The sequence below is a fragment of the Fukomys damarensis genome, unplaced genomic scaffold (genome assembly GCF_012274545.1).
Source record: "Fukomys damarensis isolate Sample0158 unplaced genomic scaffold, DMR_v1.0_HiC HiC_scaffold_19, whole genome shotgun sequence".
Taxonomy (NCBI): domain Eukaryota; kingdom Metazoa; phylum Chordata; class Mammalia; order Rodentia; family Bathyergidae; genus Fukomys; species Fukomys damarensis.
The window spans coordinates 35,561,618-35,574,274 of record NW_022900931.1 but is presented as its reverse complement, the minus strand read 5'-3'; the positions used below and the strand labels follow the sequence as shown (position 1 = coordinate 35,574,274).

Genomic DNA, 12,657 nt, shown 5'->3' with positions numbered 1-12,657 from the left:
GAGAGAGAGCGGTGCCTCCCAGCCGGCGTCCCCTTCACCCCAACCGCCATCCCCTCCAGAAAAGGGGCGTCCACCATGCCCGGATGTAAGGGGACAGAACAAACGCCCCACCCAAAGAGCAGTCCTGGAGTGCCCAGCGTGCGCTCTGCGTTCTGCTCAGCCCTCAGGAAAGGGGAATGGCCTGGACACAGTGGGAAGGGGCCCTCGGCCAGGACACAGGCCAGGACCCAGGCCTGACCGGGGGCAGCAAATCACAGCAGCCTCCCCGGCCGGGCGGGGCCTGTTCCGGCAAAACGGGCGTGGCAACCCGGCGAGCAGCTTCAGCAGTGCCCAGGCCAGGCTCGGAGGCTGGGGTTGGCGCCTCTCAGCACCCACGGGAGACCAGAGCTGGCTTCTCCGGTGAGCGGGCGGGACAGGCGTGCTCAGACACACACCTGCCTGGGAAAGTGCGGGCATCCACAGCGGTACAGGCCCCTGCGCCTCAAGTGAGCAGGCTGCTCTGTTCCCTTCCCAAAGCAACAAGAGCATCTCTCCTCTCCTCACTTCGCCTCTGGGCGGAAATCAGGAAAGGGAGACCTGAGGGTGAGACCTGAGGGCCGGGTGGAGCTGGCGACAGAGCCGGCCAAACTTGTGGCCCCAGCACCACAAGAAGAAAATCGAACAATAAAAATGAGAAATTGCAGAGGTGGCTCCTATAAAATGTCAAACTGAGTATTCGCGATATGAGCCATATACTCGTAATGCACTAATGCCAGAGCCACAAACAACGCGACGTTTGGGAAACACAGGCGCCCGCTCAGGCCCAATGGCAGGCAGAGCAGCGCTTTCCACCAGAGCTACTAATCCTAAGCATCTTTTTAAATCAAGAAGTACACAGGTACTTGATACATACATGTATACATATATATATATATATTTTAGTACTGGGGATTGAACTTGGGTCCTTGGGCTTGTGAGGCAGGCAGCAAACCACTGAGCTAAATACCCGGCCTGGTATACGGAACTTTTAAAAGCACACATATCATTGAAGAAACTACATAACTGAAGAAACTGCATGGCCAAAGAGCGGGTGCCAGACCTGACACAAAACCGGCGGGGACTTGAAGAGACGGAGCACACAGCACTGGCACGAAGACAACCGCGGACGCCTGCCCAAAGCACAGGCCAGGCCGCGGGGACCCAGCAGCTGCCAGGGAACCCTGATGAAACAAGCGTGCAAAACACAAGCCAGTCCACAGCCGCTGCCTTTTTTTTTTTTTTTTTTTTTGCATATAAAACAATGGATTTAAATTAATTTCAAATGTTCAGTAATAACTAAAATAACCATTTACTTAATTAAGGACACCATAGTTATTATGGTCATCACTGCTTTTCATTAAATACATAATTTGCCTGAATTCCCTAAGGGTGAACACAGCTGTTGCACATGTAAGGGCAGCTGTCCTCCCAGGCTAGATGTTTGTTTTGTTTGGCTTTTACAGCTTGACAGTTCTGAGGAAGACACTGCATAGAATGTTAAGAAATTAACATTCTTGACAGTAACACATAAAATGGGTCATTTTGCATTAATTTTCCTATGGCTGTTTTGTGCTTTCCCCAACATTCTCGGGTAGGTCTGAGGACCCTATATATTTCAGAATGAAAAGAAACCGGACATCTTTGAAAATTCTATCTACCGAGGGCATTTCTTTAGGAAACTCATCCGTCTGCAGAATCTTAGGAAAAGCAGCATCGTATCTTGCCCATGGAACAAGTCCTCAACAAGAGATTCGGGAGAAACAAAGGAAAGAGAGGGAAGCAAAGAGAAGAAAAGGAAGTTAGTCAGGAACTCCCTCTCTGAGCCTGGCCCCGGGCGGGGCACTGTGCATACCAGGGGTCCCTGCCACGGTCAACAGCCGGAGTGATCACGACCGTCACCTCAGGACACGTCTGCTAGGAAGGGTGGCAGCCTGCTCACCGCCCCGCCATCAGGATGTAGCGCTCCACTGGCTCCAGAACCTGGGCCAAATGAGGGGCACCGCTCCCCGTCCATCAGTGCCCATCGCCCCCTCACAGGGGCAGAGCGGAGCAGAGCGTTCTGCCTTGTGTCCAGACGTCCCGAGGGCCCCATGCGCTCACGGGCGGGGCACTGGGCTGACTGGGGCTTGCTGTCCGGAACTGGGGTCTGGCTGGAGGCAGAGGGTCACTGGTTGGGGCCAGCAGGTCAACCCCATCTCAGGCTGCCCTGCCGTGAGCAGCTGCCCTCACCACAGCGCTGTGCCCTGGACAGAAACATGAGCTGAGAGAAACCACTCCTCCCACCTTCCAAGCGATGGGCATTTTGTCCCAGCAAAAGGAAAGTGGCTAAGACAGTGCGCTGGTCTGGACAACCAAGAACTCTGAGTCTCAGGCACAGCCCTGGCCGTGAACCTAAGAAAAGACAGCTTCCAAGGGACTAATGCGGGCGTCCATTGTACGTGACTCTGTCTCACTACCACTTAAGCAGCAGTCCATTCCATAACAGACTGGCTTATTAATGTTTTAGGAACTCATTTCAACATCACCAAGTAAACTCCAATGACCCTTATTCCAGACACAAACTACGTATGCTGCGCCCTCATCTGCACTCTGCAGACCCTGGCGTCCTCAGGCCGTGGGAACTTCTGCCTCTCCCGGACCCCAGGCACCATCCAGATCTTCACTTGCCTGACTGTGCTCTGAGCAGATGCCCAGGCCATCCCCTGAGAGTCCTGCGCTCTGCCAAACACCAACAAGCAATAGCCAACGACCTCCACCACAATCCTTCACCACACCGGGCTCTGGGACGATCTGCTACCCCGTGCAACCTCTTCACCAAGGGCGAAAAACAGGTAGAGGAAGACATTACACAAGGTCACTGCCAAAACAGACACAGGCGACACCACTGTGGGTCACAGCAAAGTGAGACCCACATAGGACAGACGAAACACTCGCACCACACCCTGAGTCACCCTCATCACAAGGCTGGACCAGCACCTCAGAGAGAGGGTCTTGCCCTCCACCCTCACAGCAGTGCCCAGCTCCGCCAGCCCTGCCAGCCACACACAAGACCATGACCACGTGCATGGGACGGCAGTGGTGACCTGGACCCTCACATGAGACATCAGGAAGGCTCTGGAACAACAGTGAAAACCAAGCCACACTGAAAACCGGACAAAGCCCAGCACAGACAAGGGCACGGCAGCTGGTGTGAGGGGTGCAGGCAACAACACAGAACTCTCTTCTGGTTCTCAGAATGTGGCGAAAGTCCAGAGGGGGCTGAGCAGTGTGCGCTGAGTGTGTAAGACACGCGGACAGCACACACTCGCCATGCTCCGGCCCCCTGCAGAAAGCAGTGGTGTGGAGAGGGACAAGCGGAGGACACTGCTGTGCCCGGAGCTCAGGAGAGGAAAGCTGGAGGGAACTGACACCCCTCTAACACCCAGGCAGGGAGAGGGTCCCTGCAGCTGCTTCCCTCCTGGGACCGGAACCCTCAGCAAGCTCGGCTGCCGCACGTCAAACACACACCGCGGCCCAAGTGTAACCTGACAGACAGCCGTACGCAATGAGCCGTTTGGTATTTTCATGTGGCTTGCAGGAAAACTCTCTCTTTGCTTTGTTTCATATTGTTTGTTGTGCTGGGCTTGAACCCTGGGCCTTTGCACTGAACTACTTCCCTTGCCTTTGTCTTGTGAGAAAAGGTCTCGCTGAGCTGCTCGAAGTTGTGATCTTCCTGCCTCAGCCTGGAGAGTTACCCTTTCCTTGCTACCTGAAAAGCCCAAAACAGAGAAGTGGCACCGAGAAAAACAGCACCGAATCCTACAGAGGCAGGAGGATCTGCACACACGCACTGTGTTCTGGCCCACAGGCAGGGGCCACAGAACCGAATACGTCCAAACATTTGTGGTGCCTGTAGTGGACACTTTGTGTTTTCCTTGAAATTTCAAGGGAACGAGTGCGATTACGGCCAGTGCTGAGCAGGCAGAGTGACAGCTTCCCTGACACAGCTCAGAGCACAGGCAGGGAGGGGACGGGAGGGGCACAGGGCTGGAGTGCGGAAGGGCGCAGTGTGCCAGGAGATTGTGCCACCTTCACCCTCCTGGGTCACCCGGCCGGTGTGACAGCGACACCTCGAGAGCATGTGGACGGACCAGGCAGGGGCCGGGCGCAGCGCGGTGACACGGCTGTGGTTTCAGTTCAAGTGGGACACGAAGGTGTGGCCACATAGCTCCTGCCCACGACTGCTGCAGGGCAGTGAAGACTGCTGACCTCACACGCAAACACACACCTGCAGATTCCTGAAGACTGAGAGTCGTCATTCCTGGTCACCTCCTCTTCCTCACTTCAGGACAGAGAAGAGGGAACGGGGGCCCGCAGGTGACACTGACCTGCCGGGGGTGACCACGCACACAGAGCACACTGGAGAGTGGGTTTGGGGGAGGAAGGGCGGCACCCAGGCAGCAGGCCCCGCTGCTCCTGCTCCTTCTGCAGCAGGACACGGACGGGCACCGGACCCGGGCCCTGAACGAGCTACACTGACACCAAGCCCTCGTCAGGACGGACCCCCAGGGCCAAGGGAGACGTTATGTTTGGTGAAAAGAGAGGGAAAAGATGCCACAGAAAACTATTTTGCAATATTGCAGTTTTTAAAATTGCACTTTAAAAATTCCAAAACTTCTTCCCAGGTTTCGAGGCAATCTCTATATCCTGGTGCTCAGGTGGTGAAGCTTCTTGGTGCTTATGAAAAAAGCACCCCAGAGGGGTAGTCAGAGGCGAAGCGCTCCCACCTACACCTACACACGCGCGCGCCCCTCCCCGCTCCCCCAGCAGCTGCCCCGGCCGACTCACTCTGTCTTTGTCGTCTGCCACGTCACAGAGGATGTCGTCCAGGTCCAGGATCCCTCCGTCCCCGTGCTCCAGGCGATGCACCTGTATCCAGTAGCTGGGATCCTAGACAGGAGAACAGAAGCAGTGAGTGTAACAAGCTAGCGCCGTCAAAGGGGAACGCGACGGGTCAAACCGCTGAGTTTCCTGCGCATTAGAAGAAACAACCGGGGCCGGGATGCAGCTCAGCGGTGCCGCCACCTGCCTCACAAGTGCAAAGCCCCTAGTTCAACCCCTGGTACCAAAAACAGAAGAAGAAACAATCGCATCAACAATATCACAACTGATTAAAGATTCCGCAGCTCCCTAAGCTCGGTGCTCCTCTCTTCTAGGATGGAGTGACTCGCTCACGCCCTTTCCCTCAGCTCAGATGCTGACCTGCTGTTAGGACAGGAACTGCAGAAGCCAAAGTGCCTCCCTGCAGGAGGAATACTGATTTCTCCAGAGTAGATCAGGCTTCACATGACCCGATTTAGGTACTGCTCATGAATCCCCTCCATGCAATCCACAGAAATATTCTAAGCAAGCAAGCAGACACAGCACACACATGGAAAACTCATATGTGCTAATCTGCAGAAAGCAGGTGGCAACACTCCAGTGGCCCAACACGCTCCTTACAGAGAGGTCTAGAGACAGCGCTGACAGGCTGTGGACAGGAGTGTGAATGAACAGAGCAGGTGCGGGAACCACATGTGTGGTCTCCATCTGTTTTTAGAAAGGCAACACTGCAGAGACACATAACATATCTGAGAAATACACGCCCCATGTGCAGTGACTACTGTGATGGTTAAGGAACTTCATTCAAATTTTATACGCCCTTCCATGGCATATACAAAACCATCCAGCCCCATTTCCGGAGGATGTGAAAAGGGAATACAGTTGACTCTGAACTTGCACGGCCATTCTCATTTACGTGGAAGTGGGCACGCCCTGCACCCTGCGTCCCGCCATCCCCACTACCTTCACCGCTGGCACAAAGTTCCGTCAGCGCTCCAGCTTCTCCATCCCAAGAAGGTGTTTGGTACAGCTCTAGAGGAAAAATACTACTGACAGCTGGGATACCGACTCCTCCGACCTTCAGAATGAGGCCTCGGGGGCAGCTCCTGGCGCTCCTTGGCCCTAAGATGTTCTCCAAGCAGGTCTCTAGCGAAGGCAGGCCCCGGCGCACCACAATGGGACACTTCCCAGGTGAAAGTGCAGAGCTGCCGATCCGTCCCTTTTCAACCAGCAGAGCAAGCAGCTCCGAGCCCAGCCCTCCAAGTACCAGACATCGCCATAAACCCTGCCCTGAGAGTACCCTGCGGTCTCTACTCTGCACACTCAGTCTCTGGAATAGTCTGAGCCTCCAGACCTCTGTGACAGGACTCGTTCACCCGGAGCAGAGAGTCTGCACACACACACACACACACACACACGCTCCCCTCAGCATCTGTGGGGTTCACCTGACTGCACACAAATTCCCTGATCTAAATGTCACCCGGGAGACCTCAGGCACCCCCCCACCCCCAGGAGCGCCCCAAATACAACATCTCCCGATTTACTGAGCTGCAAAGGTCGGTCTCCAAACAGAAAGTACCCCTGGTCCTGTCTTCCTTACCAAACGGCACTCATTTCCACGGGAGACTGGAAGGAAGCAAGGTCCGGGGAGAACAGGTACAAGCCACCCCCATCCTCCCCCGGCCACATGGGTCTGGGACATCCTGCCCGTGCCGCCCACCAACCAAGGCAATGCATGAACTCACCGACGCAAACACCAACTTTCATTTCTGAAACACTTGTGGGTAACACAGAAGCAGGATGACCTGGGACCTCAGCTTACGGAAACCGTTCATTAAGCTTCTCAGACCCACACTCTCTGGGAGAGCGTGTCTGAACTTTCAGGACCACCTAATGAACTCCCACCTAAAGACCTGTAGCTCCAGAACCTGCTGCTGTGCCGCCTCTGACCCGGCAGGGCCGTGGCCCCGGAGGCCAGCCTGGGGCCCAGGGGTCCGATCCAGCACAGGCCGTCTTCCCAGGCTCCTCTCCCCCAAAGGCAGCTCCCAGCCCAGCAGTCCACCCAGGCACTAGTGACGCCCACAGATCTTTACCAGCAGGTGGCAGTCAGGTGTCAGGCTGGAGCCCCTGGGAGAGGGTGAATGCTGTTTTACTCGTGCTAAAATCGGTCAAAAACTCCCCACACACTTATGACCTACCCATTCCCCGACCCTCCCACAGCAAAGTGTCTCAAAGAATCTTCTGCTCTGCTGTCTCCCACCACCCTCCCAAACTGGCCGTCCACTCCTCTGTCACCGAGAGCCTCCCCGGCTGAGCACACAGGTCCTCTCTGTCCTGGTGATCACAGGCAGGATGCGACACCACCCCTCACGCCCACCTCTGAAACACAAAATGAGTTGACAGGATGTGCAATGTACTCTCCAGCTGACGGTGGCTTCGTGGATCTGGATGCCACTCACCAGCTATGCCGGTGCCCTGACCATGGCACCCGCGGCTGACCCCACATGGTCACCACACTGTGTCACGCCATGAAGCGGGCTGAGTTGACCTGACCGGGTCATCAGCAACCACAATGGCTCCCACTACACTCAGAAAAGCAGGTGTCAGCAGGGCCTAGGAAGACACAGCCTCCCTCCAGAGGACAAAAACCCCAGGAAAATACAACTCCTTGGAACCAGAGTCTCTTGGAGATTTTAACTGACAGCTTCAGCAACACAATTCTCCCTCAATAATCAGAGGACCTGCAGCATTTTCAAGTGAGGAGACAAGAATCATAAGGGAAAGTGGAGTCTATCAGGCAATGGTTAGCATTAAAAAGTCTGAGTAATAACAGAAATCTTTGCTGTCCTGTCAATAGAAACTGAGAAAGGAACAGAACAGAAAGCTGAAGCAAAAAAAAAGTTGCAATGTGCCACTTTTTATATTACAAAAAAGACACTGACTCTACAATAATTGCACTGCTTACTGGAATAAAAAAATAAATTTGACATTACAATGGATTTTTAGCACAGGAACAGCCCAAGTGTCTTATTTGTGATACGTTCATTTAAAATAAAGATTTAAACACTGATAATATAATAAAAGTACAGGTGCTGTGGCACATGTCTGTAACTGCCAGCTACTCAGGAGGCTGAGGCAGGAGGACTGCTTGAGCCCATGAGTTCAGGGCCAGCCTGGACAATACACTGTTTCTTAAAAAGTAAGGTAAACAGATATACTAACTTTTATCTGATGACAACCAAACATGACAAATGAGAAGGAAAGTTCACCCATGCAGTGACGGAAGGGATGGCTTTCAAAGGTCAAGTCTCCCAAGCTCAGGTGACTGGACACCAAAGCCAGGAGGAATCACTGCTTCTACTCCAGGTAAAGAATGCGGCCTGGGGCCTGGCCTCCGGCGGAACGAACACTTCTAAGACTGAGCTAGAACGCAACAAAGAGGGCTTCACAGGAGGCACAGTCCCAGTCAGGACCAGGCAAGGCTGACCTCTGCTGCCTCCCAGAAGTCTCACTCTACACCAGCACAGAGCACAGGGCCTGACCGGGTGTGGAGCTGTCCCAGAGGATTTCATGCCTACGCCTATCTGGAGAAAAGTATCCGCAACCAGAGATGGCGCCCGCTTTTGTCTAGCCCTGCTCTAGGCAGCAGACGCCTCACGTTCAGACGGGAATCTACACGTAAACATAAGACTGGAAGAAGATCACTGAAAATCCTTGCAGATCAAGACTGTTTCTCCGCAAAAAAGCGTTAAATGACGGTAAAGCAGCAATCGTTGCCTGTTGTCAGAAATCCCACTAAGCTGTCCGGGTAGACTCCGGAAGACCTGGGCTGGGAGAACCACACACAGGCCATCAGAACCACGAGAAGAAGGCGTAACAGCTGAAAGGCTGGCTCTCCTCCCTGCACCGCCCCGCCCAGCACAGGTAGGGCAGGCAGGAAGACAGAAACAGCAAGTGAGTGTGCGTGCTGAATGTCCCCGTGATGCTAGCTGCTGGGCACCGAGGCAAGAGGATGGAAGACTTTCCAGGGTCTCCCACCATCCTGAGGACAGGCCACGAAGTTAGCCTGGCCCAAGGCTTTTTGTGCAGCTCAGTTACAGGAGATAACCTGAAACACAGCCACCAACCAGGACACGGACTGGGGAAGAAAGCCCCGAGGATGGACAGAACCAAAACAAGCAGAAAACCCAACCTGGAAAGACCACAGACTTCCAGGGAAGGTGCCGACTCCCTGAGGGAGATGGCTGTGCAGCCTAGGGGGACAATTGGGGGGTGCAGCCCAGTGGAAGAGCCCCCCTGGATTGGATTCACAGTAAGAAAAAGACTAAATTAGCCAGGCATGGTAGCACATGCCTGTAATCCCAGCACTCGGGAGGCTGTGGCAGGAGGATCCCTGTGAGTTCGAGACCAGCCTGGGCTACACAGTGAGATCCTGTCTCAACTACATAGTGAGACCCTGTCTCAAAACACCAAGGGAAAAAAAAAAAGGATTAAATTTTTTAAGGAATAATACAATTAGAAGACCAAGTCAAGTAAGCCGAGCAGCTGAAGAGGAATAACAGAGAAAACCGGAACAGTTTATCTTCCCGAAAGGTGTGAGTGCACACACTGAAACGCCCCCTACAAGACCCAACACATGTGCACCCAGACTCCTCAGATACAGAACACAAACGAAGGGGTAAAAACGGGAAACCTCCCGCAAAGCACAGCCCTGCCACAGTGAGGGGTGAGGGTCATGGGGGCGGCAAGGGCTTCTCAGGAGCCCCGCTGGGCACCAACCATGATGCCCTGTGCCACAAAAGCTCCACGAGAAACGGCACCCAGCCCGGACCTGCACACCTTGCCCAACCACCAGCAAAGTCCAAAGAGAGGAAAAAGGTAGTTTCGGAAATGCAGTGTCTTCAAAAAGGCTGCCCACGTTGTAACTTTCTCTGGAATATACTGTGCTTCAGCAAAAACAGGGAATAAGGCACATGGGCCTGTGGAAGCAAAAGACGGCGGTGAAAGAGGCAGCGGCAGCGGGTGGACCAAGCAGAAAGGGGCCCTCTGGCCTGGGGTCTCCAGGGCGCTGCAGGGTCACTAACCGCTGCAGGGGCCCTGTAACAAGAGGCAGGGCTAGGGCTGTCAGATGCAAATTTACAGAAGATCAGCAAAAGGAAAACGAAATGGAAAGTTTGTAAAAGAAAAGAAAAGGTAATCAAGGCATCCTGCACAGTGCTGCTATCAGCAGCTTTTTTTTTTTTTTTTTTTTTTTTTTAAAAATTTTTTTTTTTTTTTTTTTTTTGGTGGTATCAGGTGTGGAACTCAGGACCTTGCGCTTCCGAGGTAGGCGGTGGAACCATTGAGCTAAACCCCAGGCCCTATAAGCAGCTTTTAATCAGGTAAAACAATACAATCATTTAATCAAGATCATAACATTCGGGGAAAACGTCTCGCGCGCGCGTGTGTGTGTGTGTGTGTGTGTGTGCGCACACACGTGCACTCCTCGCAGGGTTAAACCTTCCATCCTAAGTCAATTCATGATGGGAAACAAATTCACACAGAACAGAAGTAAATTACACAGCAAAGCTGCAGCAGATACCAAAACAGCCAGGCGGAAGGAGCAACCTCACCAGGAAAGATGCGGCACTCTGGGGACAGCAGTGGTGGAGCAGGTGACTGAGGCCGGGACAGAACCCAGGGGAAAGTGTGAAAAGTGCCCCAGCTTAATGCTGCACCCACCAACCCTGGCAGCCACCCACGACGCGGAGTCCAGAGGAAGCCAAGGTGCGTCCGGCTCACAGAGCAACGTCCCGGCCCTTGACTCCGTGGGAACTAGCACAAGCTCTGAGCCCCACACGGGGCCTCCTGTCAGGGCCCACTGGATGGCTCCCACTCGTGGACACGAGGGTGAGGCCCCTCACAGAGCTGCTCCGGGTCGGGGCCAAGGCGAGACCAAGGCAGCCCGCGCCTGAAAGAGCTGCACGGCCCTGGGGCTTCTAAGACGCAGTGCTGGGCAGCAGCCCAGGCAGAGCAAGGCTCCCGGCCGGGGCCGTGAGAACTCCGAGACTCAGGGAGCACGGAGCTGTGCACAGGACACACCGCCCCCCAGGAACAGGTGCCGTCCTCTCCGGCAGCCCTGACCCTGGGTCTCTTCCGGCTGGGCTCTGGCTTTGGTTTTTCTGCAGTGCTGGGGACGGAATCCAGGACCTCACACCCACAGGCAAGCTCCCTGCCACTGAGCTGCACCCCAGCCTCTCTGCGCAGAAAGAGGGCGGAGGGCCAGTCCGCAGGCCTTTCAGGAAGAAAGTGGGCAGTCATGTAAACATGCTACCACATGTGCTGTCATCCGTGATTCAGGGCAGAGGTCCTGAAAGGAGGGTCCACATGCACTAGCACCCCCGGGGAACCCCAAAACACCAAAGCTCGGGCGCCAGTCTGGCATCTATGGAGTCGAAATCCAAAGGTGGGTGACGGCTGCATTTGAACCAGCCCGCCCTTCTGGCTAGGGCACCGGCACCGCAGGCAAGGATCCAGCAGAGGGCGCCACGTGTCCTGCTGCAGCCCACAAAGGCCTGGGGCTGATGGCTTACCCAGACTCCCTCAAATCAGAAACCTCAGAATCGGCTCCGTGAACACGCGCCTACCCTGGCCTCCTGGACAAGCACGGGTGAGTTTCAGAATGCACCCTGGAGTGCGGCCTTTCTCACAGTTGCGTCGCCCAGTAGCTCTGTGAGAGGCCTGGGAGTCCAGGCCTTCGGAGTAGAGGCCCAGCCACCCCTGCAGCATCAGGTTCACCTCTCACAGGCAATGGCTGGAAGCCCGGCCCCAGAGGCTGCTCCAGAACCTCCTGCAAAATCCCCTCCCACGAAGGAACAGACGCCCCTGTGGGACCAACTGGGGGGACAGTGTGCGCTCCAGTCCTGTTTCACATCAGGTGAGTCTCCGGCTCTCCCCGAAAGCCAGCATCCTGCCTTCCTCCTCCTTGCCCACCAGCAGCCCAACCAGGCCAGGGCCTCTCAGCAGAAGGGAGAACCCAGCTCTGTGAGCACAGGGAAGCAATCTGACAGATCCCGACTGTGAGTTTTGTTTACAACACAGCTAACCTGATCTTTCACTAGAAAGAAGTCCACTCTGACAGCTAAGTACAATCCAGGGCCCCAGAGTGGATCCTGTTCCGAAGCAAACCAAAACTGTGAAAAAGCACAAGTAAAGAAATCCATCACATTAGAAAACAAAATCACAAGGGGCAAGATGTACCATCACGTACAGGCACAAATTCCCTATGATGAGCATTATCATTATGTAGGTCTAAAATGCACCGATATATGTTGTGCTATTAAAAGAAAAGGCCGGGCGTGGTGGCGCATGCCTGTAATCCCAGCACTCAGGAGTCTGAGGCAGGAGGGTCACTGTGAGTTCGAGACCAGCCTGGGCTACATAGTGAGTTCCAGGTCAGTCTCAACTACGTAGTGAGACCCTGCCTCAAAAAAACCAAAAAAAGAAAAAGAAAAGAAAAGAAAAAATAATGTCCCTGCTTACCCCCCACCCAAAAAACAAAGAAAACAAAACCGCATAATGTGAATTTCCTGAATGTGACCCTCGTATAAGAACCGTAATCCCAGCACTGAAGGAGGCCAAGGAAGGAGCAGAACCTGAAACTCAAGTCCTACTCGGACAACCTAGAGAGACTGAATGCAAAAGGGCTGGGAACGTGGCTCAGTTTGAAGGTGCTGGGTCGAACCCCCAGTACCACTAAAAAGCCAAAAAGAAAAGCCCTTGTCTGGAGCGGCTCATGCT

General features: G+C 54.3%; 1 protein-coding gene across 1 annotated transcript in view; it reads right to left on the bottom strand.

The window, feature by feature from the left end:
- Pard3 (par-3 family cell polarity regulator) overlaps positions 1 to 12,657 on the bottom strand; it is a 558,608-nt gene that overhangs the window by 478,295 nt on the left and 67,656 nt on the right. The window contains 1 exon segment of the mRNA XM_033765663.1: positions 4,846 to 4,947. Coding sequence (XP_033621554.1) covers positions 4,846 to 4,947 — 102 coding nt within the window.